The sequence below is a fragment of the Hydra vulgaris genome, chromosome 07 (genome assembly GCF_038396675.1).
Source record: "Hydra vulgaris chromosome 07, alternate assembly HydraT2T_AEP".
NCBI classification, from domain to species: Eukaryota; Metazoa; Cnidaria; class Hydrozoa; order Anthoathecata; family Hydridae; genus Hydra; species Hydra vulgaris.
The window spans coordinates 38205001-38229519 of record NC_088926.1 but is presented as its reverse complement, the minus strand read 5'-3'; the positions used below and the strand labels follow the sequence as shown (position 1 = coordinate 38229519).

General features: G+C 27.7%; 1 protein-coding gene across 10 annotated transcripts in view; it reads right to left on the bottom strand.

The window, feature by feature from the left end:
- Positions 1-6851: 6851 nt before the first annotated feature.
- LOC100215251 (3',5'-cyclic-AMP phosphodiesterase 4C) overlaps positions 6852-24519 on the bottom strand; it is a 78766-nt gene continuing 61098 nt past the window's right edge. For all 10 annotated transcript variants that reach the window (XM_065801822.1, XM_065801820.1, XM_065801824.1 and 7 more), the window contains 11 exons: positions 19802-19895; positions 18008-18119; positions 17576-17615; positions 16618-16716; positions 16474-16542; positions 14812-14907; positions 14254-14508; positions 11159-11383; positions 10560-10637; positions 7601-7802; positions 6852-7491 (listed from right to left, as the gene is read on the bottom strand). In XM_065801822.1, coding sequence (XP_065657894.1) covers positions 7184-7491; positions 7601-7802; positions 10560-10637; positions 11159-11383; positions 14254-14508; positions 14812-14907; positions 16474-16542; positions 16618-16716; positions 17576-17615; positions 18008-18119; positions 19802-19895 — 1578 coding nt within the window. In that variant the 3' untranslated portion in view covers positions 6852-7183. The remainder of the gene's footprint in view (positions 7492-7600; positions 7803-10559; positions 10638-11158; positions 11384-14253; positions 14509-14811; positions 14908-16473; positions 16543-16617; positions 16717-17575; positions 17616-18007; positions 18120-19801; positions 19896-24519) is intronic.

Genomic DNA, 24519 nt, shown 5'->3' with positions numbered 1-24519 from the left:
AGATCAAATAAATCAATTGAAGGAGAAGCGGAAAGCAGAAAGCGGACCTTCCAGTGGCGTGTTCATTTCATACTTAATTGATTTAATTTACGTCATGTCGTAAAATAAATATAGAAAACCTCAACATAAACAATGCAGATTGAGAGGTATTATCTGTTAAAATTATCAACCAAAAAGCAAAAATAATGTTTATAAATACTCTCTCTCTTTCTCTCTCTCTCTCTCTCTCTCTCTCTCTCTCTCTCTCTCTCTCTCTCTCTCTCTCTCTCTCTCTCTCTCTCTCTCTTCCGTGAAGGATGAATCTAAATTACTACACAAAATTTGATCGGCTCTAACCACAGTAAAATCAAACAAAAGTTCTGGTCATGATAATATCAATGCCAGTATTTTGGAAGCTATATTTAATACAGTTCGATAACCTTTATTCATAATCTTTATGCTTAACCACAAGTATTACTTAATAATTAGCAAGAATAGTCCTTGTAAACAAAATGGTGACAGTTCTATAACACGTAACTATAAGGCTATATCCATATTATCTTGCTTCTCAAAGCAGCTAATTATGCATTCCAGATTATATTAGTATCTGAATAAACATAATATTTTATAAAACAAACAATTTGGTTTTTGAGAACGCAATCGGACTTATCACACAATAATCAATCTGATTGATCAAATATCGGATGGTTTTAAAAACAAAAAAATTTACTTTAAGTCTGTTTGTTAGTTTAACAAAGACCTTCTATACAGTCATTCAAAATGTTATACAAACTAGAAGTCTGTGAGTTATGTTACTTAAACAATAAAAAATAAGGAGAAACGGTGTTCCGCAGGTAAAAAAAAGTCTGGTAAATTTGCGGTGACATCCTAAGATAAACTAGTCATTTGCGATTGGACTGTGAAGAAACGAGGTGCTGTCTCCACAAACACTATATAAGTACCAATATATTTTTGTTTTATCCAATTTTGGTTAGATTTTTTGAGTTTTTTTATTTTAAAATAGACGATAATTTATTAATAAAAATTTGCGATGAAAATGTCACTGTTTGTTATAATGTCAAAGTCAGTAAATATTTTAACCTAAAGTAATTAAAAAGCTAATACTATTCAACTTCTGGTTCTGAAGTTTATCTTTTACACAATAAAAACACATTTTCAATTTTAAATTAATTAATAATATTCGAAGTATAAACAAATACTTTCAAAGTTTTAAACACTTAATTCACGAAATAAGTCACAATTTCAAAATAGTTTGTCATACAGAAACCTGGTGTAAATACGACAAACATGATTTACAATTTACACTCATAAATTACGAAACAATTCACCTATCACGAAATTTCAGTACTGGTGAAGGTGTTTCTACCCTTCATTGTACAACTTTTATCCATTAATTCCAATGGAATTAATGGATAAAAGTTGTGGCATTAACAGTTATGTTTTTAGAATTTTAGTTAATAATTTTATACAAATTTTTCATTAACATTGAGGTTATAATGTGGTATAAAATTAATGGAATTCCATTAATTTTATACCACATAATAACCTCAATGTTAATATAAAATTTGAATAAAATTTTTAACTAAATTCTAAAAACATAACTGTTAATGCTACTGATAAAAAACCAGCAGGTAACTTGAAAAATTTTAAAACTTGCTAATGCTCTTTTTTAACGAAAGTTAACAAAACACAAAAGCATGTTTCCTTTGTCGATGACCAGTATACTAATCTTTTGAACCATACTACAGAGGTCTAAAATGCCATAAATACTCGCCAAAATAACGATTTTAAAAAGATTGAAGGTTTAAATCTTCTCCTACCCCCATAATATTGACTTTTTTGAATATAGTGGTTGCTATGGAAACCATTTCACCCAAGAATTATGTTAAATGTGACTATTTGCAAAAGTAAAGAATAATTGGAATTTATTTTACAAGGATTGAATATTATGAAATTAGGAAACATAAAATCTAAAATAAAATTTTGTGAAATACAAAGTTATATTGCCAGTATAATACCAAACAATAAACTTTTAGTTTTCCAAAAAACTTGAAGTATTTTTTTCTGAATCAAGTTCTAAGAAATGTAAGGAAATCTGGAGATTTTATCTTTGACATTATCATTGTCTTCTGAGCTGGCTACAATATTTATTGCAGATGTTGGCAATGCTATTTAAACTTGTGGGGGTGACAACAAGGCTATAAGTTTTGAGGGTAAGGTTAATTTTTCCGGCGCTTTAGGAGATAATGGTAATTATCTATAATAAGAACAAGATTTTTAAGTTTTAATTTTAAAGAAAATATATTGTCAGGAAGAGTAACTAAGGTGTATTTCGGAATTTTTTAGATAAATAGGGGCCTCGATAAAAGATAGAGAATACACGGCTTTATAGTCTCAGTTTCGTTCCGTAAATTATCACAAAATCGTTTAGTAAGATAAATATTTCGAACTTAAGTTAGTGATAAATTTGGCTGGGAAAGATATTTAGTGTTAAAAAAAATTTATATCAAAGATTTTATATCAAAGTAATATCAATGTGTCATATTCTGCAACTCAACTTTTTTCTCAAATCTTATCAAATTCTAGAAATGTTTACTTTTCTAAACAATTTTGAGATAATTTGCGGAACAGAACTGAGACTATAAATCCATATATTGAGAGTTTTTTTGCTTTTTTCGGGTACGATAAAGTTATCAGTTGCTCTTGTGTTAAACTTATTGGTAATTGAATGAAAGAAGTTTTCTGTAAATCGTGAAGGAACTAATCTCAATTTTGTATTTTAGCATAAATAGTATATTATCTCTATTAGCATAGAGATTAATTTGATTAATGTTTAGCGCTTTTATTTCTTTTAGTAGAGGTTTAGCATGTGTAAGTTTGTTTTGATGATATATTATTCTAGAAGCATGTTTCTGCCGTCGATAAAGAGACATTAATTTTGTCTTGTGTATGCTTCCCCAAGCGATGTTAGCGTATGTAAGATGACTATATATTAACGAAAAGTAAAGAATTTTTAATGTGCACATTAACAGCACATATGGACATTCGCTAAGAGGTGCGCTAGCAACTTAACAGTCGTCTGGAAATTGTGGCAAGAATGTTAGTTTGATTTGTGCTGTTTCAACAATGGGAGTGCTGGCTTATGAAATAAAAACTGGAGGCTGGAATGCAGATTCATTTTGTACTTTCATCACTACAATATTGGCACCAGCGATTAGGAATGCAAATGTGGAAGCGCCGGTGTTTGATATGAACAATTGTAAATTCCACTGGGGTCTTCCTGTTAGATGTAAGATGACTATGTATAAACAAAAAGTTAAAAATTTTTAAGTTTTTTTGTGATAAAAATGGCTTAGTTTTGAAAAGTAAACCCAGATTTTTAGATATTTGAGTGTTGATGTGAGCAGTCCATGAAATATTTCTGTTTATAACCACTCCAATAAATTTAATTGTTTGGGTTTTTTCAATATTGTTGAAATTGATACTAAGAGAGGGAAGAATTGATGGAGTTGCCTTTTTTTGTTGCTTTGAGTAAGATAAGGTATTTAGTTTTTTGTACGTTTATTGATAACTTATTAGCACTGAACCATGTTTAATGTTGTTGAAGCTCAAGGTTGACAGTCAAAAAGGTCATCGATAGAAGAAGGTAAATAAAACAGATTTGTGTCATCTGCAAACATTATGCAATTAAGAATTGTAGAGGCTTTAGGAAGGTCATTAATGTATATAAGGAATAACAAAGGGGCAAGAATTGATCTTTGTGGAATACAACATTTTATTTTTAATAGCTTTAAATTAGAAATATCGTCAGTTACGACACATTGCTGCCTATCATTTAAATAACTGGTGAACCATTTAATAGTTTTATTTTTTATACCATATTTTTTCATTTTTTCAATCAGAATTTTATGGTTGACCGTATCGAAAGTTTTTGTCAGACCAATAAAGACTTCCAATACAAACTGTTCTTTATCAAAAGATGAGCTGATGCTGTTAATGAGGTCTATGATTGCATGTTCCGTTGAATAATTTGTTAGAAAACCGTACTGATATTTACCTAAAATTTTGTTTTCTGTTAGATACTTGTAGAGTCTATTATAGATTATTCGTTACAGAAGCTTGGAAAATACAGAAAGAATTGAGATAGGTCTATGATTGGTGATGTCGTGTCTCCAGTTTTAAGTATTAGTACAAATTTTTGCTATTTTTAATTTTTCTGGGACAACTCCTGTTTGAATTGAGTTAAAAATCTTAAAAAGAGGATCTTTTATAAAGAGTAAGATATTTATTACTACATTACTGGAAATATCATCGATGCCAGGAGCTTTGTTTTTTTAAATGATTTTTTTGCTTCTTCGAGTTCCTCTAACTTAAGATTATTTTCAGGAAGTAAGCTAGTATGGTCAATAAAATAGTTATTAAATGATTTGTTTGAATTATTTATTGTCATGCTAGGTTTGGGCCAATATTTACAAAAAGTGAATATTTAGAATATATAGAATAAAATATTTAAAAAAATATTTAGAAAAAAGTGGGGAGCACGTGCCCCCGGCGTCGTTGGCCCTGCACTATCTATGGCCGTAATTGATGTTGAAGTGACTCGTGTGGGTTTATTTATTAATGAGAGTATACCGTGCTGAAAAATTATCAAAGAAGGTTTTTGTGTTGGCGTGTTCATTGCATTTTAAACAGTCTTTGTTCAAGTCTCTTATGCAAAATAATTTTTTATTTCACTGATGGTTTTAATAAAAACTTGATTCAAATAGTCAAAAAATATAATAAAATTGCCATCAGGTGGTCTGTAACAAGTAGTTACTAGAATCTTTTTCTTTTTGTGAATAATTATTTGAATTGTAAGAGTCTCACAGTCTGCATTAGAAAATGAAATTTCATTTCTAATCATTTTTTTCTAAATCATCCTGATTATACACTATAATTCCTCCTCCTCTCTAAGTATTTTTTTTTTTTTCAAAAAAAATCATTTTGTATTTCAAAATATGAAAATTTGAATTTGTTTGTGAAAATTCGTCAGTACACCATGCTTCTATAAGACAAACCATGCTGAATAATTAATTACATTCTAAAAGAAAGAATTTTAATTTGTTAATATTTGTGTTAATAATTCTTATGTTTATGTGTATAGCCGAAAAATCTTCATTACATGTATTAATTTGGGTTCTTAAGGTATCAATATCAAAATATTCTGTATTACAACATTTTTCGTTAAATATTTTTTAATTAACGTGATAAAGGTCATGCGATAATATATTATTTGCGGTTTTAAAATTATCGTAGTAAGACTTTTAAAGTTAATTGATTCGAGAGCCATTATGTCAGTTTAATAACTTTCTAATTACAAAAATTGCGGCTTTACAGCTCGCCGATTTCTTTGTTTACAAAGTTCTTTAACGATTATTTTATCATACTTTAATAATAGCGTATTTACCTTCTTTGCGAAATCTTTTAACATCTTCCGATAGCTTTTTCCTTATTTCCAGTGTCTCATTGGCGTAATCTTCGTTGATGAATATCCCTGCACCCTTGAGTTTTTTCGCTAATGTTAAAACTTTATTTTTATTTTGTAAGTCTAATAGTTTAATAATTATTGTTCTTGGAGATTTATTGTCATTTATTTTCCCGACACTATGAGCTCTTTCAATAGTTATGTCCTCCAAGATTCCCATCTTGTTTCTAAATATATCTCTAAGTTGATTTGCACAATCACTCCAAGTTTCGTTAGGCAGCTCAGTTAATCCATCAAAAATTAAGTTATTGTGGCATGAACGATTTTCCACCAATAGTTTTTTTTTTTTAATTGCTAATTTGATTGGCGATCAAACTTTTAAACCGCTAATTTCATCAGCCATCAAACAATTCCTTATTTGTGACGCATCTGACCAAAACCAGTCGGATGTCGCGTTATGTTATATTGAGAAAACCATCAAAACATCTCAAAAATTCAATTTTTATCATTATTTATTTTTTTGCATAATTGTTTACATAATTATGTAAACAATTATGCTAATTTAATTAACCTTATTTGTGACGCATCTGACCAAAACCAGTCGGATGTCGCGTTATGTTATATTGAGAAAACCATCAAAACATCTCAAAAATTCAATTTTTATCATTATTTATTTTTTTGCATAATTGTTTACATAATTATGTATAATTATGTAAACATTATTAGAGAGAATTCACCAAAAACCCAAATAAAAACAGTAGATGAATAAATGAAGATTATAAAACATTAAAATAAAATAATGCAACTAAAGAGTTGCATTCAAAATTGAAACAAAAAAAAAACAAGCAAGTCCCAAGCTGTCCCAGAATATTCGATTCAGGATCGGCTGCTTCTTTCTTTTGCCCTTGCTTAATCGATTTATCTAATGCATGAACCTTTTTCATGAACATAAAAAACGATTAACAAGTCAGCAGTAGAACAAGAGGATCAAAATCTGTAATGATTGTCAGAGAGTAAGTTGTAAGATTAATAGAGAGATCGTCAGAGAGTAAGTTGTTAGATTATGAGAGAGATTGTTAGAAATTAAGTTGTTTGACTATTAGAGAGATTGTTAGAAAGTAAAGTGTTAGATTCAAGACGAGAAATTTGCTTTTTTAAAAACTCGGATATTAGTATTATTAATTTGCAATTGTTAACTAATTTTTTTTCAAAATTTAACAACTACAAATTAATTGTTGGTTAAATTAAACTGATTACAGTAACATTTGCACATATAAAAATATATTTTATCGATGTAGTAGAGAATGTATTGCGGGGAAATTAAACTAAAATATTATTTAAGTAAAAAATATAAACAGCAATAAACAACTAAAATCCATTAAAGATTATTAAAATACACCTATAATATATGAAAGCTATGATAAATTTATACAAAGATTTCTTTTTGAACGGTATCGGTAAATAGACAAGTACCAAATGCAAATACCTTCGCCATATAACTTGATTTTCAAGTTTATTTTTATATGCCCAGAGAGCAAGATAAGTTTTTAACAGATTCACCCATTTTTGATAATATCACGTCGTCAAAAAAATCTAGACTTTTCCAGTGATGAAGTAGATATTATCTTATTTAACATGATTGTGAGTCACATGTTAATGTCACGTGTTTCTGTAGACTTTAGTTAAGTAACTAAAATCAACTTACTCCAAATTTTACGGCTACGAAACTTGTGGTTGGATGCTAGTAACATTAGTCCTCAAGTTCGTTAATAAATCACCATTTAATAAGTTCTGATTTTCATCGGTTCCGGAATTTTTAGCCGCATTTAAAGACCAGTTACAAAGTTTACTCTCATTTTCATAAATTGTTTCTTTTGTTTTAACTGCTCTACTAGTGAATTTCAAAACGTCCGTATCAGACATTCGCCGTATATTTTTTACACTGAGAAGTTCGATCCGTTCTGTTTCTTGCTGCTGAAAAAGTTTTACATTCTTTTTGCTCGAAATATTTTTGTCATCAGAAGAATCTAAAAACAATAATTTTAAAATGATGAAAAGTAGGGAGGGGAGGGGGGAGGGAGATTTGAAAACTAATAAAAACATTTGAACAATACCATACAATAATAACAAAATCACCGTTAATATCGGTTTCACATGTTACAGGCATTTTCGTTGTTAAGAGCGAAGCCGAAGTATCTCCACTCATATTAGTAGAACTTAACGATCGATAATATTCTCGATTTGTAACAAGTCGATCTAGAATCTCTTGTGCATCCGGGTACACAAGGTCACTCCAAGTCTCCCATAATGGATGGACTACATAGTCAATAAAAACGACCTATTTTAAAAAGATTATTTCTTATAATATCAATATGAAAACATTACAGAGAAATATTTACGGACGATTAAATATAATAAAATTATGACAAGATAAAGCAACCAACAAAAAAAAGGAAAAAAATTTATTATTTTAATGTTTATACTTTTTTTTTTTTTTTTTGTAGAAATAGATTTTAAATTATTTAAATTACTTTTTTTAAATTATAAATATTTTTCAAGTCTTTAATAAATCCTGGTCATGTTTTGTTAATTTTATACCTTTTATCAATCAAATAACGTATTAGATAAAGATTATAACAAGAATAATTTGTGATATAATAATTACGATAACTTTATATTAGAGTATTTTGACTTTCTTATTTTTCTCATTTATTAGTAAACAATTTGTCTATTTTGTTCACTTTCCATGTTTCAAGATTTTATTTTTTATATTAGGATGTTTAAAAAGCTTCTAAGCTTCAAATTCAGAATTAAAAATACTAATAACGTCACCCATCGCTTATGTGATTTGATAAAAATATTTACTAAAATTGATGCTAAAGGAGAACTCATAGCAACACAAGCTAATTGGTCATATTATCCCAATAAATAAGATATTAGAGCCAAACTAAATTTTAAACCTAACTATACTTATCTTTCTAAACCATAATTATCTTTCTAAACTATACTTTTCCAACTTTTATTTTCTTATATTCTTTTTTTCTAAGTATATAATAAATATATGAATAAAATTACACGTCAAAACATCGGTTTCGTCATTTTGTCACCAAAACAACGGATTAAGCTGTTCGTTGTTATGGTGACAAAAAAATCTGCTAATTTAGTTTGAACAAAACAATCAAAAAGATTTTTATTTTTTAAGATTATTTTGTTTCAAACCTTAAAAGTTTATTAATCAACCTTATTTTAGTTTTATTAACAACCCTTTGATTTGCATAATTCTTTTAAAATGTTGAAAGTAGTTTATTAAACAAGTTTAATCTTTAGAATTCCTTTTCATTTTAACTCAAAATTTCAGTAAATGAGGGAAGGGAAATTAGAAAGTTTGGCAAAATTATTATTATATATATAGGTTGTTAAGTAATTTGGCAGAACAAACTTTGGACCACAAGGAGACTTGACATTTATGTAGATGACATGGTTACGAGCAAAAAACGTAAGAGCGACAAAGTTACTGGTTTCTATCAGCATTAAATAAGTATTAAATAGAAATTTTAATAAAAATAAATTTAAGATTTTTGAATATATTTGAAGTAGCACGATTAATAACACAAAATTATTAATAAAATATTAATATTAAATTATTAATAAAAACTTTTTTTATTTTATTTTTAAACATCTTCACTTCCAACAATGCTCCAAGCAATCACTATTAGAGTTGGAAGTTACTGGAAGAGAAAAGATGAAGTTTATAGAGCAAGATAACGATTAACAGATGGCTTAAAAGATTGCAAATTATATAAATCAGAAAACAAGATGAAAGGACCGAATTCTAAAGAAATGATGTTCGAGAAAAACTCACTTAAAAAGTTTGAGTACCATATATTAAATGCTGTTGTTGTACAAGTTGTGTACAAGTAAACCAAAGTATACTTTGCTGAACCAAAGTACACTTTGGTTCACATTGTTAACTTAGTCAATTAATGTAATAAATTTTCTGCTATTTGTTAGCCACCACTAACAGTGGGTTTGTTAAGAAAAACCAACAGGTTTGTTAAGCAAAACCAACTGTAGGTTTAGCAACACCAACAGGTTTGTTAAACAACAGTATAAAAACTGTAAACATCTTTTTCAAAATAACTTGTTTGGTTTCTAAAGATTTATTATTTAGCTCTGTAAACTATTTTTAAGTTAAATTTTAATTTGTTAGTAGTTTTAGCAATTACGTAAATATGTGGTCAACTTTATTAAGGGAAATTACTCCATTAGCCATGTGATTGTTATAAAGTTATCAGGTGATTACAATTATCATGTGATTAAAATCACATACTTTTATATTAACTATTCTAATAAATTTTAATTCATTAAAATTTGTTAATAGTTTAAATGGTTTCTCAGACATTTTGATGTCAAAAAAATATTTAGTGAATTTGTGCATCATAATCATTGCTAAAGTTCTTGTGGTTAGTTTTTTTTTATTATTATTTTGTATTTTAAACATGTACATGTTTAGTAATTAAAATAATAAACTTTATGGTCAACTGTTAAATGATTTGCTTTAAAGCAAGGGTCATTGATGTGGATTAAGTACTAAAGAGGTTTTGGGCAACCAACCGCAAAATGATTAGATTCACACACAAAAAAGAAAATATCTTATTGCAATAAGCAAAATGCACTTTAAAAAGAAAATTATTATGAAAAGATATTAATAATAAGTAAAGTAAATAAGATTTTCAGGAAAGGAAATAAAGTAGATAATATTCATAGAAATAAGGTAGATAATATTCATAGAAATAAGGTAGATAATATTCATAGAAAAAATTGCAAAAAGTGTGTGAGAAGCCATATAGTCAAGTCAAGCCACAATTTAACTTATTTCATTTAAATATGAAATATTAAACATGGTAGGTGAATGGGAAAAAAAAAGCAAACAAGTTACACTTGCGGGTAACATTTATAGACCATTTGATAGCATCCAGTTAATAAACATATTAACTAAGACTGTATTAATTTTAAAATTATATATATTTTTTAATTAAAACCAACTCAATTAAAAGTGAAAGTAACAACAACAACAAAAAAAAGAAAAACTTGCCTGTGATTTTTCCACATTTGGATTTTGCCTATCCATCATTGGACTGATCTCCATTCCACGCTCACGTTCAATATCTCCCTTATCATAAAAAGTCATATACATACATATGTATACAAGTAAAATAGTAAACCTTTTTACAAATTTTATAATGTATAACCAGCAACCTTTTAGTTAGGCAGTATCAAATAAAACTATTTATTTACTTTTTTTGTACTTGATTTATTTTTAAACTACATTTGAAACAACGTACCCTTCCACACACAAAAAAAATAGATCAGGTGAGGGCAAAGCTTAGGGTAATGAAAATCATGATTAGGATCAGATTTAGAGTTATGGCTGATCCAAATAGGTTAAGGCAAGGGTCAGGTTGTTTTAATACGAAAATTAACTCTAAACCCTAACTCTAACCCTTAAATTTTTTTGATCTGTGAAATAGTGCGTTATAACAGACATAATTATTAGATGCTTGAACCCATATTCAGACGTAATTGTGACAAGTGCAAAAAAAGAAAATAATTTTATTATACACTGCTTAACTGAAGGATTACCCTATAACCTTTTAAAAAATAAAATAATCAAATAACTAGGCATTAAATTACCTGTCTAAAAAATTCTTCCATAAGGCGTTCCACCCACATTTTGTATAAATCAAGGGGCCTTGTCGGATTACTTAGATCAGCACAATGCACCAAGCATTTAAGAACATGCATTTTTTCATTAAATGTATCAAGTTGTACTGGTGAACCAGAAAGTCGTTTGGTTTCTACCATGGTTTTAAGAGAGCCCAAGATGTTCATATGCTTGGCGTTGTCTGTGGCAAGCACCTATAACAATGATTCAACTATAAAAAAAAATTTTCACTAACAAGTACGCTGGTGAGAAAAAATAAGAACTTTATCTTATCATTGCCAATAAAAATAATAAAAAATATATATATATTTATTATAATCACAATTAAGTAGCCTCCTTGTTTGTAGTGACCTTCTCGGACTTGGGGAGGCGAATTAAATAAAAAAATATATATATATATTTACTATAATGTGTTTGGATTAGCATATGCTTACTAGTTCTGCTTATCTTTATAGCATACAGCTTTTTCAGAAAAATAAAAAATAAAAAATTGAAAAGATTGCTGCCCCATGCCAAACCCTCAGTTGATTTAGCGGCACTTCTTTCGCTTTTGGAAAATTTGTTTTTTTTATTAAGGATCAATTAAACTTTTTGATCACAATGCCATGCAACCAGGGGGAATTCTAAGGGTGCATTTGTGTTTAGAGGAGGGGGATGAGAGAGGGGGGGGGTTAGGAAATCTTTTCAAATTTGGGCATGAATTTTTGGAAGGGTAAACTGGGGTAAAGTGAACTATTTTCAAAATTTAAAGGAAAATTATTCAGAAAAAAAGCCTAACATCTTGCAGTTTTCAAAATTTATATGATTTAAAGTATTATGTACAACATGAAACAAAGATTATTATTATTACAATACAAAACATATATTTAAAAAAAACATGTTCACTAGTTCACTTTACCCCCACATTGGGGTAAAGTGAACTACTTCATCTTTAACTCTTCTGTGTTTGTTATTTTTGATAAATTATTTTTTTTATTTTGTATTTTGCGTTGCTGCTTGATCTTTTTTTTATAGCTTTTATTTTCTTCATCGTTTAATCTTTCAAACGCATCTTCAGATGTAAGACACTCACCTCCATAGCATCTTTTTATTTTTTTCGTAGGTCGCTTGTTGTATGAACAAACATCACCCTTTGTGGCCATTTATTGTTCTTTCACTTTTGATCATTTCTTTTATGATTTTATTTCAATTAAATAATTCTACATCTGATATTAATAGTTGATTTATTTTTTCATTAAGTCTTTGTCTACAGATATTAGTGTTGTTTTTATTTTTTGACTTCTCAATAAAAAAAATTTCACAAGTATTGTTTTGATTGTTGCTATTGGTGTTTAAAGTGATGTTTTGAAGGATGTGATTGTCACAATAATTTGTTTTCTGAGAAAAAGGGTGTTTATAGATTTTGAAAGAAGTTACCTTGTCAGATGATATAGCAGATGGATCAAAGGGGAAAACTCCAGTACTGGCAAATGATTTTACTAAATGAGCTGGCTTAAAAGAGGTATCATAGAGTTTTTTTAGTAAAGATAAAAAACAGATTTCCCATCCACCTTCAGCCTTGACTCGGTATACCAATTAACCATAATTTTACGCCATACATATTTAACTTGGTTAAAGACTCCCACATCAAGTGGTTGTAGCAGAAGCAAACAGTGTGCTGGCAAACACAAAATAGTTGCACAATATTCAATTTCTTTTTTAACAGCTTCTAAAGAAATAAGACTCATATGACCATCAAAGATAAGCAATTAGCCAAATTAGGTGCATATGTTTGAAGGTTTACCTACTGAGAATTAGATATGCAATACCAAGTTAGATGCATATGTTTTCCTTCAAGATTTTTCTTAATCCAGTTTTTAGGCATTATTTCAATATATTATATTTCTGAAATGAACTTTAAGCAAATTTCTAAGATAAATATTTATTTTAAGAGTAAACAATTTAGTTAAGTAATTACGATGTATGTATACAGTTCTACTAAAACTATTTGATTAAAAAACATAACAAAAAGACTAGTTCACTTTACCCCTATTAGATAGAAAAATGAGGGGTAAAGTGAACTAAATTGATATTTAAACTAAAAACTTAGCTGTTTTATATCATGATAAAAACTATAATATTTGTAAAGCAGCATTATACTATTTTCAAAATGTATATAAATAATAACTGATATTTGCATTAACAAACTTTAAATTTAGTAAAACCTATCGCAAAGTTTGATAATGCAATTTTAAAACTTCTGCAAAACTCGTTTTTTAAAATGGCTTTTACATCAAAACAAAAGCTTGATTTTAAATTTTATTTTTTTTGAAAAATTTTAAAATGTTGTATTAAGCAAAAATGTTGTATTTTAAAATGTTGTATTAAGTAATGCTAAATTACTAAACAAAAAGATTTTTAAATGTAGTAATTTTTTAATATAATTAAATAGTTCACTTTACCCCTAGTTCACTTTACCCCAGTTTAACCTATTTTACAGCAACATTATGGAGTTAATTATTGTTAAAGAATATTGTACACATATCAATATTTCTTTATAAAATAAGATCATGTTTGCGCTTTATGCACTGGCATAGGAACAGAGGGGACGGAGGGGGCAATCGCCCCCCAATTTTTAGAAAATTTTAGTTTTTTTTATTCAAACTCTGATTCTGACTGTCTTAGCTCCCCTCTCTTAATTTTAGACCCTCCAAATTGCTTGACCTTATATGTCACTGGCTTTATGTGTTACTTGTACTAAGCGATGCATAAAACAGGTAACTTACTCCTAGTTATATATAAATATATAAAAATTATTTTATATATTTATATATAAATATATAAAAACTATTTTACATATTTATATATATATAAATATATATAAATATATAAATATATATATATATACATATATATATATATATATATATATATATATATATATATATATATATATATATATATATATATATATATATATATATATATATATATATATATGTATATATATATATATATATATATATATATATATATATATATATATATATATATAATCATGAAAATAATTGTAAGTGAAACCAACCATTTCTATGACCATCTTTCTGAAAAGCTGTCGCTCAGACTTTGATAATGAATCCAAGATATCACAGTTGTCATTTTGCATGAGTTGGAAAGCAACAGCTAAATGATGATTTTCCAATACACTCTCATCGTTATACATTAATGCCATTTGAGAACTAGTGTTCACTAAAAACTGATTGTTAACACCAGGGTGATCAACATCGTGGATAGCACTAGCAATTATTGCTGCTAGCATTTCTAGGTCATTAAAGACACCCTTAAAACAAATATCATTTAACTTTTATTACAGGTGCTACAAGTAATATTGTTACTGTTGTTAATGGTTACTGTAGTTTCTACAACAAATATTCTTACTATAATTCTTCAAATATATAAACAAATTAATATACTAAAATAAAGTAATTAAAACAAGTAATATGTAATAATAATTAAAACAAGTAATATGTAATAATAATTAAAACAAGTAATATGTAATAGTAATAATTATTAATATGAATAATAATAAGCAATAATAGAAATAACTTATGTAAAAAAAAAAATTCTAAAAAAAGCAACTTACTTCAAATACAGACGAAGATAAGAGACAATGTGTGGCATGGACAACATCAGCTGCATGAAGGGAATTGTGAAATGATACTTCACTGACGTAATGTGACTATATAAAAAAAAAAAATGTTTTCACAATATTTATATATAAAAAAAGAAATTTTACATAAGAAAACAAACCAATTCATTAAAAGAATAATAACAATCTAAAATAAAGATAATTTAGAATGTCAAATAAATGTAATATAAAAAAATACATAAGGACAGACGAAGTTAGCTTTTCGAGACCCAAATTCAAAGAAGGAAGCAACCTGGGCCCTGCCCCGGCTAAAAATGAGACTTTTCGCAAACCAAAAAAATTTATAATTCTTTATATATTATAATTTTATACTTACATTTAGTGCTTGAAGTGGAGAAAAAAAAGTAATGGGATGATATTGGTTAAATTAAAAATACCATCCTGCCTAATCATTGTGATTAGGCAAGGTGGTAAAAGGATACAACTTGTTGAATAAGAAGCCAAGCAAAAATGAGTTTTGTTTTATCCTAATAGAGATGATAGCTCGTTTGACAATTGACAATGATTAGAGAAACAGCATAAAAGAGGAAGGCTAAAGCCTGATGATGATGATGATGATGATGATGATGATGATGATGATGATGATGATGATGATGATGATGATGATGATGATGATGATGATAACGACAGTGATGATGATGATGATCATGTTGATCATAATGATGTTTATATATGCATATATATACAAAATATAACATGAATTTTGATTTATAAAAATATACTTTAAAATACTGGGTTTGTGACCAGCCCCGGTCACAAACCCAGCCCCGGTCAAATATCAACTCTGGTCATTTACTAATTCAAAGGGATGAATTTAGACCATGGGTACCTTAAATTTAACTGAGCCAAAGACAAATTTTTTTTATCAAACTTAACTGACCTACCATGCATTAGTAAATTACCATGCATTGAATATTATTTATAGAAAACTTTGATTGATAATATAAAAATTAGTTATGTTTACAGTATTATTGAGCAAAAAATTCATAAACTATTACTTTTATAAAAACTATGAAAGTACATTTTGAATAATCATTTTTTATAAATGAAATTTTATTTTAAATAACAAGTTCTTAATTAACCATATTTTAAAACATGATGAACAACAAGTTAAAGAAAGTAATATTTTATTTATTAAAATGTATTTGTAATTAAAAATAAAAAATTTGTGTAATTACGTAAATTTTTTAAACGTTTTATTAATTTACAATTTGTAAATACATTTACAAATAATATACGTTTACAAAAAGTAAAAACCTATTGCCTTTAGTATTTTTTGAAAGCATTTAAATAGCATAAGATTAAATAAGTGATAAATAAATTTCATGCTTAAAAATGATTATTGTCTTGTTAAGACTTTATTTCTAATATATAATACATTTTGTAATTAATTTCTTATTTTATTGATAAAAATTACCATTTGAAATTAACTGAAAGTTAAATGAATTATGTAATTTTTACGAAACTTAAGTGAAAGATAAATTTCTGTTTCAAGTTTAGCACAAGTTGAAGCCAAAGTCAACTTCGCAATTAAGTAAATTTTTTAATCCAAATTTTAACAAAAACTTGTTGAAGAATTTGTTACACTATATTTACCTCGATAATATTGATGTAATTAGCAAGAATCCATGGTCGGATTTTGAAAGGTCTTAGCAAGTCTCTTGCCTAAAAATTATTTACAGCAATATAAATTTTATAGGTTATAAAATATTTAAATAAAAAATACAAATATAAACAAACCTGAAGTATAGTATATGTGATACTCAGTAGTGGACGATTTTTTGTAAAAACAGCAAGTTGAGATATATCAAAACTCCATTTATCAACATTTTCCATTAACTAAAATATTCAATAATTTTGAATAAAATATTTAATTATTTTAAATGGTTTAAGAAAAGAAAATTTAAAATCATAAAATAAAAATCTATAAAATTATGCAATGTTTGTTATAAAATAAAAATATTTTAACAAATGTCTTTATGTTTATTTTTTTGTGTCTGCAGAAAATTATAAAATCTTTCTAATCCTGACATTTTTGTAGTTTTATAAAAAAAATCTGGTCTCGGTTGATGGTTAACAAAAAGTAATATTTAAACTTAAAGATTGTGTATTCATATTTTTTATTTAACTAAAAAACCTTTCCAAATAAGTCACCAATTATTATAAAATTGTTTTTTATATTTACTTTTAATAAGTTACTGTAGAATATTTAATTAAGTGGAATTTGGTCTACTAACAGAGATTTAAAAAAAAACTTTTTTTAGTTTTAATCCATCATTTCAGAACAAAATATAAATGTTTTGGAGGATTACTTTCTTTTATTTACTTTTTTTGGAGGAGTACTTTTTTTATATTTTGTTTGTTAGTCATAGATGTGTTTCTGACAAAGATATTTTAACGATTGAAATTATCAAAAAAGAAAAAAAAAAATTTTTCCACCTTATTCTATTAATCATAACTTCCCAATTTCCCAGATTTTCTAAATTTCCCTGAATTACAGTACTAATTATGAATAATATATAGTAACAATAAATATGATTTTTGAACAATTTTTAGGACAATAAATATAATTTTTAAACATAAAACAAAAACAAATTTAAAAAAATTAAATTACAATATTATTCCTTATTTACAAAATAAAGAACAAAAAACTGTTAAATTAAAAATCACGTTTTTTACAACAACAAAAATCACTCACTTTTTCTAATTTTTTATCATCAATGCTATCAACACCAAACCTAAATAAAGCAATGAAGTTAGTAAATTAAAAATAATTATTAATATAATTATAGATCTTCATATTTTATAATAACATGTTGATAGCTACATATTACAGCTTTATATGTAACTATGTAACTTAGCAACTACAACATAAAGATCTATAGCTAGTCTATGATATCAACATAATGCAGTTTTAAAAATATAAAACCACAACAACAGAGTTGTTTTTAAAAAAATAAAATTACAAGCAAAGAATAAATAAGATATGGTTCATACAAACCAAAATCTTGCATGTTAAATTACTATTGCCTGTTATATCAAGTTAGTATACTTAGTCGTCTGTAATTTAGTAATATGACTTTGTATATGACAATAGAAATGATTAATATCCATAAATTAAAAAAAAAACCTTGGCACAGAACCAGATCCACTAACAGTTCTTGCTAATGAATTCACCAGACTTTTTGAGCGCGCTCGTAAAGGTTTATTTGGTCGTTTTGTAACTGCCTCTATTTTTTTATCTGCAATGAAAAGAAAAAAAAGAATAGTTTACTTTAAAAAGTTATAAATATAAACACATATTTACACATGCACATCTACCTGTGTGTGCATATAATATGAACACATATTTACACATTCACATCTATCTGTGTGTGCATATAACAGCAATAATGTTACAAATAAAAATAACTTTAAAAGTAGTTAAAGAGGTTAGAGAGAATAAAGAAATAAATTATTCAAGTGTCAAAAATTATGTTTTCATTTCAAAGTGTTTTCATAGAGATCTAAAAAGAAGATAGACCTTTTATTTTCATAAAGATTTAAAAATAACAATTTTTTTAATAAAAATAAATACTTGTTATATTATGCTAAGAAACATTTTGTTAAAATATTTATTAGATTCTTAAGCCTTTTTTTTACAATATTTTTTTGTCAATAAATACTATTAATTAAAGATATTAATATTTTCTAAAATCTTAATGAAAAGATTTTTTGACACTCAGATTGACATACTAGTGAATCTTTTTTTGTTGTTGACAATATAACAGTATTTACCCAAAATATACAACTTGACGTGATGGTAAAAAAATGGGTTGCATAGTGGCGGATTGGCTAAATATATTTTACCAGTCAGGCAAATAATTTAGGAGCCCTCCCAACATACTTATATTGCTAAGACAGCCACAAATTTCCAAAAAAAACCCATAACATGAAAACTGAAATCACAAACTAATCAATTAATAATGAACTAAAAAAGTACAGAGTGACGTGCAAAGTATTGCAAAAACAATTCTTTAAGCAATTTGCTAAATTCAGAGGACAAAGATGCATATCTTCAAATGATCGTATCACACTTAAGCTATTAAATAGACTTTTTTTGACAGACATCAACATATAGACTCCAAGAAGTCATTCAACAGATTTTCAATATCTCGTAATTATTAACTATAACTTTGAAAACGATTTTTCACATTTAATGTGTGTTACAAAAATAGAGATAATCTTATATATGTGATGTCATTATTTTGGCAATGTCATTAGGTTTATATGCAGTGGTCCCACTTTTTCCAAAATTATCAGGTAGGTAAATGCAGTCAAAATGGTGTTAAGTTTCAGGAATGGCATAAGTAATACCTTAGCTTCATGATGCTTCTTTGCATCTAAAATTTCTGCTTCACTTAGACATGACAGACATGAAATCAAATTGACAAACACTATCGAAGATGGTTCAGCAAATGTTTCGATATATATATATTTTTCTATATTTATATATATATATATATATATATATATATATATATATATATATATATATATATATATATATATATATATATATATATAAATATATATATATATATATATATATATATATGAATGCACTTATAAACACAATAATACACAATAAAGAGAGTCAAATTTAGCAGATCACCAGCTGAGAACGAAAGGTCATATGTCCTTTTTTTGTGTTTCTGAGAAAAATGAGTTTGAGATTTTAGTATGTAAAGACTCTCTGCGAGAAAGTCATACTGATTATTTAAATATTTCCTAGAATTATTATATTTTTATATGCATATGTATATAGAAACACACACATATATATGAATATATAATATAAATAAGTACACAAAACTACACTATGATGTCATTATAGCGATATAATAAAGTAAAATATAATAAAGTGATATAAAGCAAAATTTACCAAGAAAATTATCATAAATGTACGCTGACACTTCTTCTCCTCCAGAGCCAGTCTCCGAAAAATCTTTTAACTCTCTGTCTAGCATCTTTTTGAACTAAGATAAAAATTCTTCAAATAAATCTTTATTTTTTTGTGAAAAAATTAAAAGTTATAAAGCAACAAAAATATATAAATACCCCTCCTACCATTCCAATAATTTGTCTAAAGGTTGATAAAAAAATGTTTATAAACATATGGCAATGTTTATAAACATTTTTTTATCAACCTTTAGACAAATTATAGCCAAATTATATTTTACCCTTTAGACAAATTATAGCCAAATAATATTTTAGCCTTTAGACAAATTATAGCCAAATTATATTTTACCCTTTAGACAAATTATAGCCAAATAATATTTTAGCCTTTAGACAAATTATAGCCAAATTATATTTTACCCTTTAGACAAATTATAGGCAAATAATATTTTAGCCTTTAGACAAATTATAGCCAAATTATATTTTAGCCTTTACAAGATGTAAAATGTAAAATGGTGCTGCCTGCTGCTAAACTCCATTATTCCCAATTCACTCACATTTTATCTCAGAAGTTAGGCTCTAAAGACTTTTGGAAAATCTCTAACTGTGTGATTAACGAAGATAAGTTGAAATTCTCTAATTCATGGGACTGATCTTATTACCTCTCCTTAAGATAAAGCATAATTACTTGTAAAAAACTTTTCTTCTAATTCAACTCTTGAATCTAATTCTCATACCCCTCCTACCATTCCAATTAAAAAAGTTAACCCATTGTTAGACCAAACCACAGCACTGTTGCTAAGTCATTTCTCAATTAAATTTTTCTACAACTTGTGGTCCAGACAACATTCCTGTTATAGTCTTACAAAAGCGTTCTCCAGAACCCTCTTCAATTCTCTAAACTATTTATTAAGTGCTTGACTGAATCTTGTTTTCCTACCTGCTGGAAAATCGCAATTATGGTTTCAATTTTTTAAAAACTCTGGAAAACAATCTGACTCCGACTATCCCTCAAACTATCATTCAATTAGCCTTCTCTCTATTATTAACAGGGTTTTTGAGTCTTTGATCAACAAATTTCTAACATTCCATTTTGAGTCTAATAACTCTCTGACAATCAATATGGTTTTTGATCTTCTTGTTTTACGGCTGACTAGCTAACTGCTGTGACTCAAAGATTTTAGTATCCATTAAATGGGAGGGGGTGTAGCAAAGGCTATGTCCTTCATATATCTAAAGCTTTCAATAAAGTTTGGCATGCTGGTCTTCTCCATAAGCTTATTTCATATGGTGTATCTGGGAAAGTTTTGAGATTACCAAATCATTTCTTTCTAATCACTTTATTAAAGTCATCCTTGAAGCCTAAGACTCTTCTTCATTTCCAGTAATACTTGGGGTATCTCAAGATTCTATCCTTGGTAATGAGTAATTTCTTATCTACATTTATGATCTTCCTGACAACATTATCTAAAGTGGCTCTATTTGCTGATGACTCAACTTTTTTTTCCTGTCTTGATAAAAAAGTCTTCTATTTTCGATTGCTTAGAACAGGCAGCTGATCTTAAATCTGATCTCACTTCTGTAACAACTTGGAGCTTGCAATGAATTGTAATTTTTATCTATAACAAAACTCAGTTATTTACTGCAAACAACTAATCTAACAATGTAGACATTCCTAAACTAATGAATGAAAACCCTCTCACTGAGTCCCTTTTTTTATGCCTCCTTAGATTATCATTCACTACTGACCTTTCATGGAAACAATATACACAACTGATTGCAAAGTTAACAGCTAAGATTATCTGCTAAGGTACCTGCTCTTTACTGTACTTACTATTATCTTACTCCTGATTCCATTCTCTACCTCTCTCTTATTTGATTTTTTATTAATTTATTCTCTCTATAAATCTCTTATTTGCCCCTGTATAGAATACTATTGTCATATTTAGACTGGTTCTTCAAATGATGATCTTTCTATTCTAGACAAGATCCCAAAATACATTGTAAATGTAGTTGGACCTGCTCTCTCTGCCAAGCTTGATCCACTTTCCCATCATATAGGTTGTATCTCCCCTTTTCTACCAATGCTATCATGGTCGCTGCTCATACAAGCTATCATCTCTAACTCCACCTACCAAAACTCATTCTTGTTTGACTCGTCACTCAGCAAAGTTACATCTTTTTACTATATCTTTCCTTCATGCTCTAAAAACTTTTATTTGCATAGTTTTTTCCCTGCACTTCAATCTTTTGGAACTCTCTCCTAGCTTCATGCTTTCCTGAATCTTGAAAAGAGTTTATCAAGTCAAACATTTCAAACTATACAGCTATTCACAAAAGTTTAAATGATTACAGAATTTTAAGATCTAATCTTCGGTTTTTCTTGAATAAAAATCTAACAGAAATAGATATCAAAATAATTTTTTTTTCCTATTTGGTAAATAAGTTATATGTTAATAGAATAAAAAAAAGTAGGTTTCAACTCATCACTGTTTACTCAGAAATTTCATTAAAAGATAGGTGTTACAAATTAAGAGATGTCACAAAAGTTTAAACGATTTTATTTAGGATCATTTATTTGCTAATTAATTGATAAATCCGGTGAAAACTTTTTTTATTTTTAAGTAAAGTTAATATGAGTAGTTTACAATCAAAAAATTCATCACAACATCATCAGGCAGCTTTAAATTCATTAAAAATCAACTTGAAATATTGTAAATTTCAAATTAATTTTAATTGCGTGCAAATGGGTTGAAAATCAGTTTCTAGTGAGATCAAGTAGCAAGTTATTGGTATGGCGAGGACAAAAAATCACACAAACGTTCAAATAGGTAAAATACCTCACATTTCTGAATATTGCGTTCGAAAAACCATCAAAACCTGGGAATTTACCAAAGATGTCTCCGACAGCCGCGTACTGGAAGACCATCCAAACTCAGCAACCGTGATAAAAGTGGTATATTCAGAATGAGCAGAGAAAACCCTAGACTCAGCTACAAAAAGCTAGCACAAATCTTCAACGAGTCAAAAAATAATCCAAAAGTTAGCAGAGAGCTCATGAGACAAACATTGTTGGACAAAGGTATTGAAACGTACACAGCTGCTAGAAAACCTATTCTTTCAATCACGGATAAACATAAACGACGAGTGTAATCCAAAGAAAGGCTGGACTGGTCTGTAGAACAGTGGGCAAAAGTTACTTGGAGTGATGAAGCTAATTTTCAAGTCGTAAAGCGCAAGGGAAGAATCTATGTCAAAAGATTTGCAACTGAGAAATATTCAGACAGGTTTTTGCAACATTGCTGACAGGGCGGTGGAGGTTCGGTCGGCATCTAGGGATGTTTTTCTCAAAAAGGTATAGGCTTCTGTGAGCTGTACAAAGGCCGAATTAATCAATACACCTACAAGAACACATTGGAAACGTGCTTAGTTTCATCAATCAGACACTTGTATGGTAGAAGCAAGCAATTCATCTTTCAACAAGACGGGGCTTTACCTCACTCAATCAAAGAATATTTTTTGAAAAAAAAGTTCAATGTGATGCCCTGGTGCCCTAGATCACCAGTTCTCAACCCAATTGAAAATATTTGGTCTTGGATCGACAATCAACTGACATACCATGAAATTCAATCAACTCAGCATTTAAAGCAACTTTTAAATGAGTGCTGGCGAAGGTACGTCGCGTGATGTGCATGAAATTAGTTGAATCAATAAATAAACGAGTTTATATTTGCTATAAAAACAAAGGAGGACACTTTAGATATTAATTTTGCTTTTTTTTATTTATTTTTTGTTCGAATGTTGCTATTTGTTTAAACTTTAGTGCTTCTTATTTTTCTTATTTGATTTTTTGTAATTGTTTTTTTCTAATATTAAAATTTTTATAATATGTTTATGTTCATTTTAAAGCTAATTACTTTTTCTTTGATAAATAAAAAAAATTATTTCGATTTCATTTTACAGTTTTTTCCTATTAAGCAAAAACCAAACATACTTGATAAAAATTCTGCAATCATTTAAACTTTCGTGAATAGCTGTATTAATAGCCTTTAATATATCAAGCAAACTGGTCCTCACATCAAACCTCGATAAAACCATTTTATTATTATTCTTAACAAATCATCAACAAGCAACCTTTTAAATAATTTTTTTGTTGTAATTCAAAAAGATTAACTAATACAAATGTAAGAATATATTTTTAACATTGCAGCAAAATGCTTTGTAGGTAATGTAGATTTATCTAGATTGTAGGTTTATGTTGGTTATAGGTTATTTATGTTTATGTAGGTTGCAAATTATGTAGGCTGCAGGTTATGTATGTTTATGTAGGTTATGTTAATTGACCTAGATTTTTTTATAAATTTTAGTTTTGTTTTTTTAAAGATACTTTAATATTATTTGTTACAGCTCTCAACCATTTAACTTCGAAACATCAACTTTGATTGTTGAAATATTAACTTTGATTGTTGCCCAAAGAAATAGGTTGAGTGTTACAAAGTAAAATCCAAACTCCAAACTCATATCTCTATTTTTCTCTATATAAACTGACATGCATCTACATGCCTGTTCTGTATTTTCTTGCTTCTAGATGCCTAACCTGTATTTTTATGTACACCATGCCTAATCCATCTTAACCTATTTTGACATACTATGTTACTTACATCCTAGGTAGACTTGTTTCTCTGTGAAGCAGTTTTATAATCT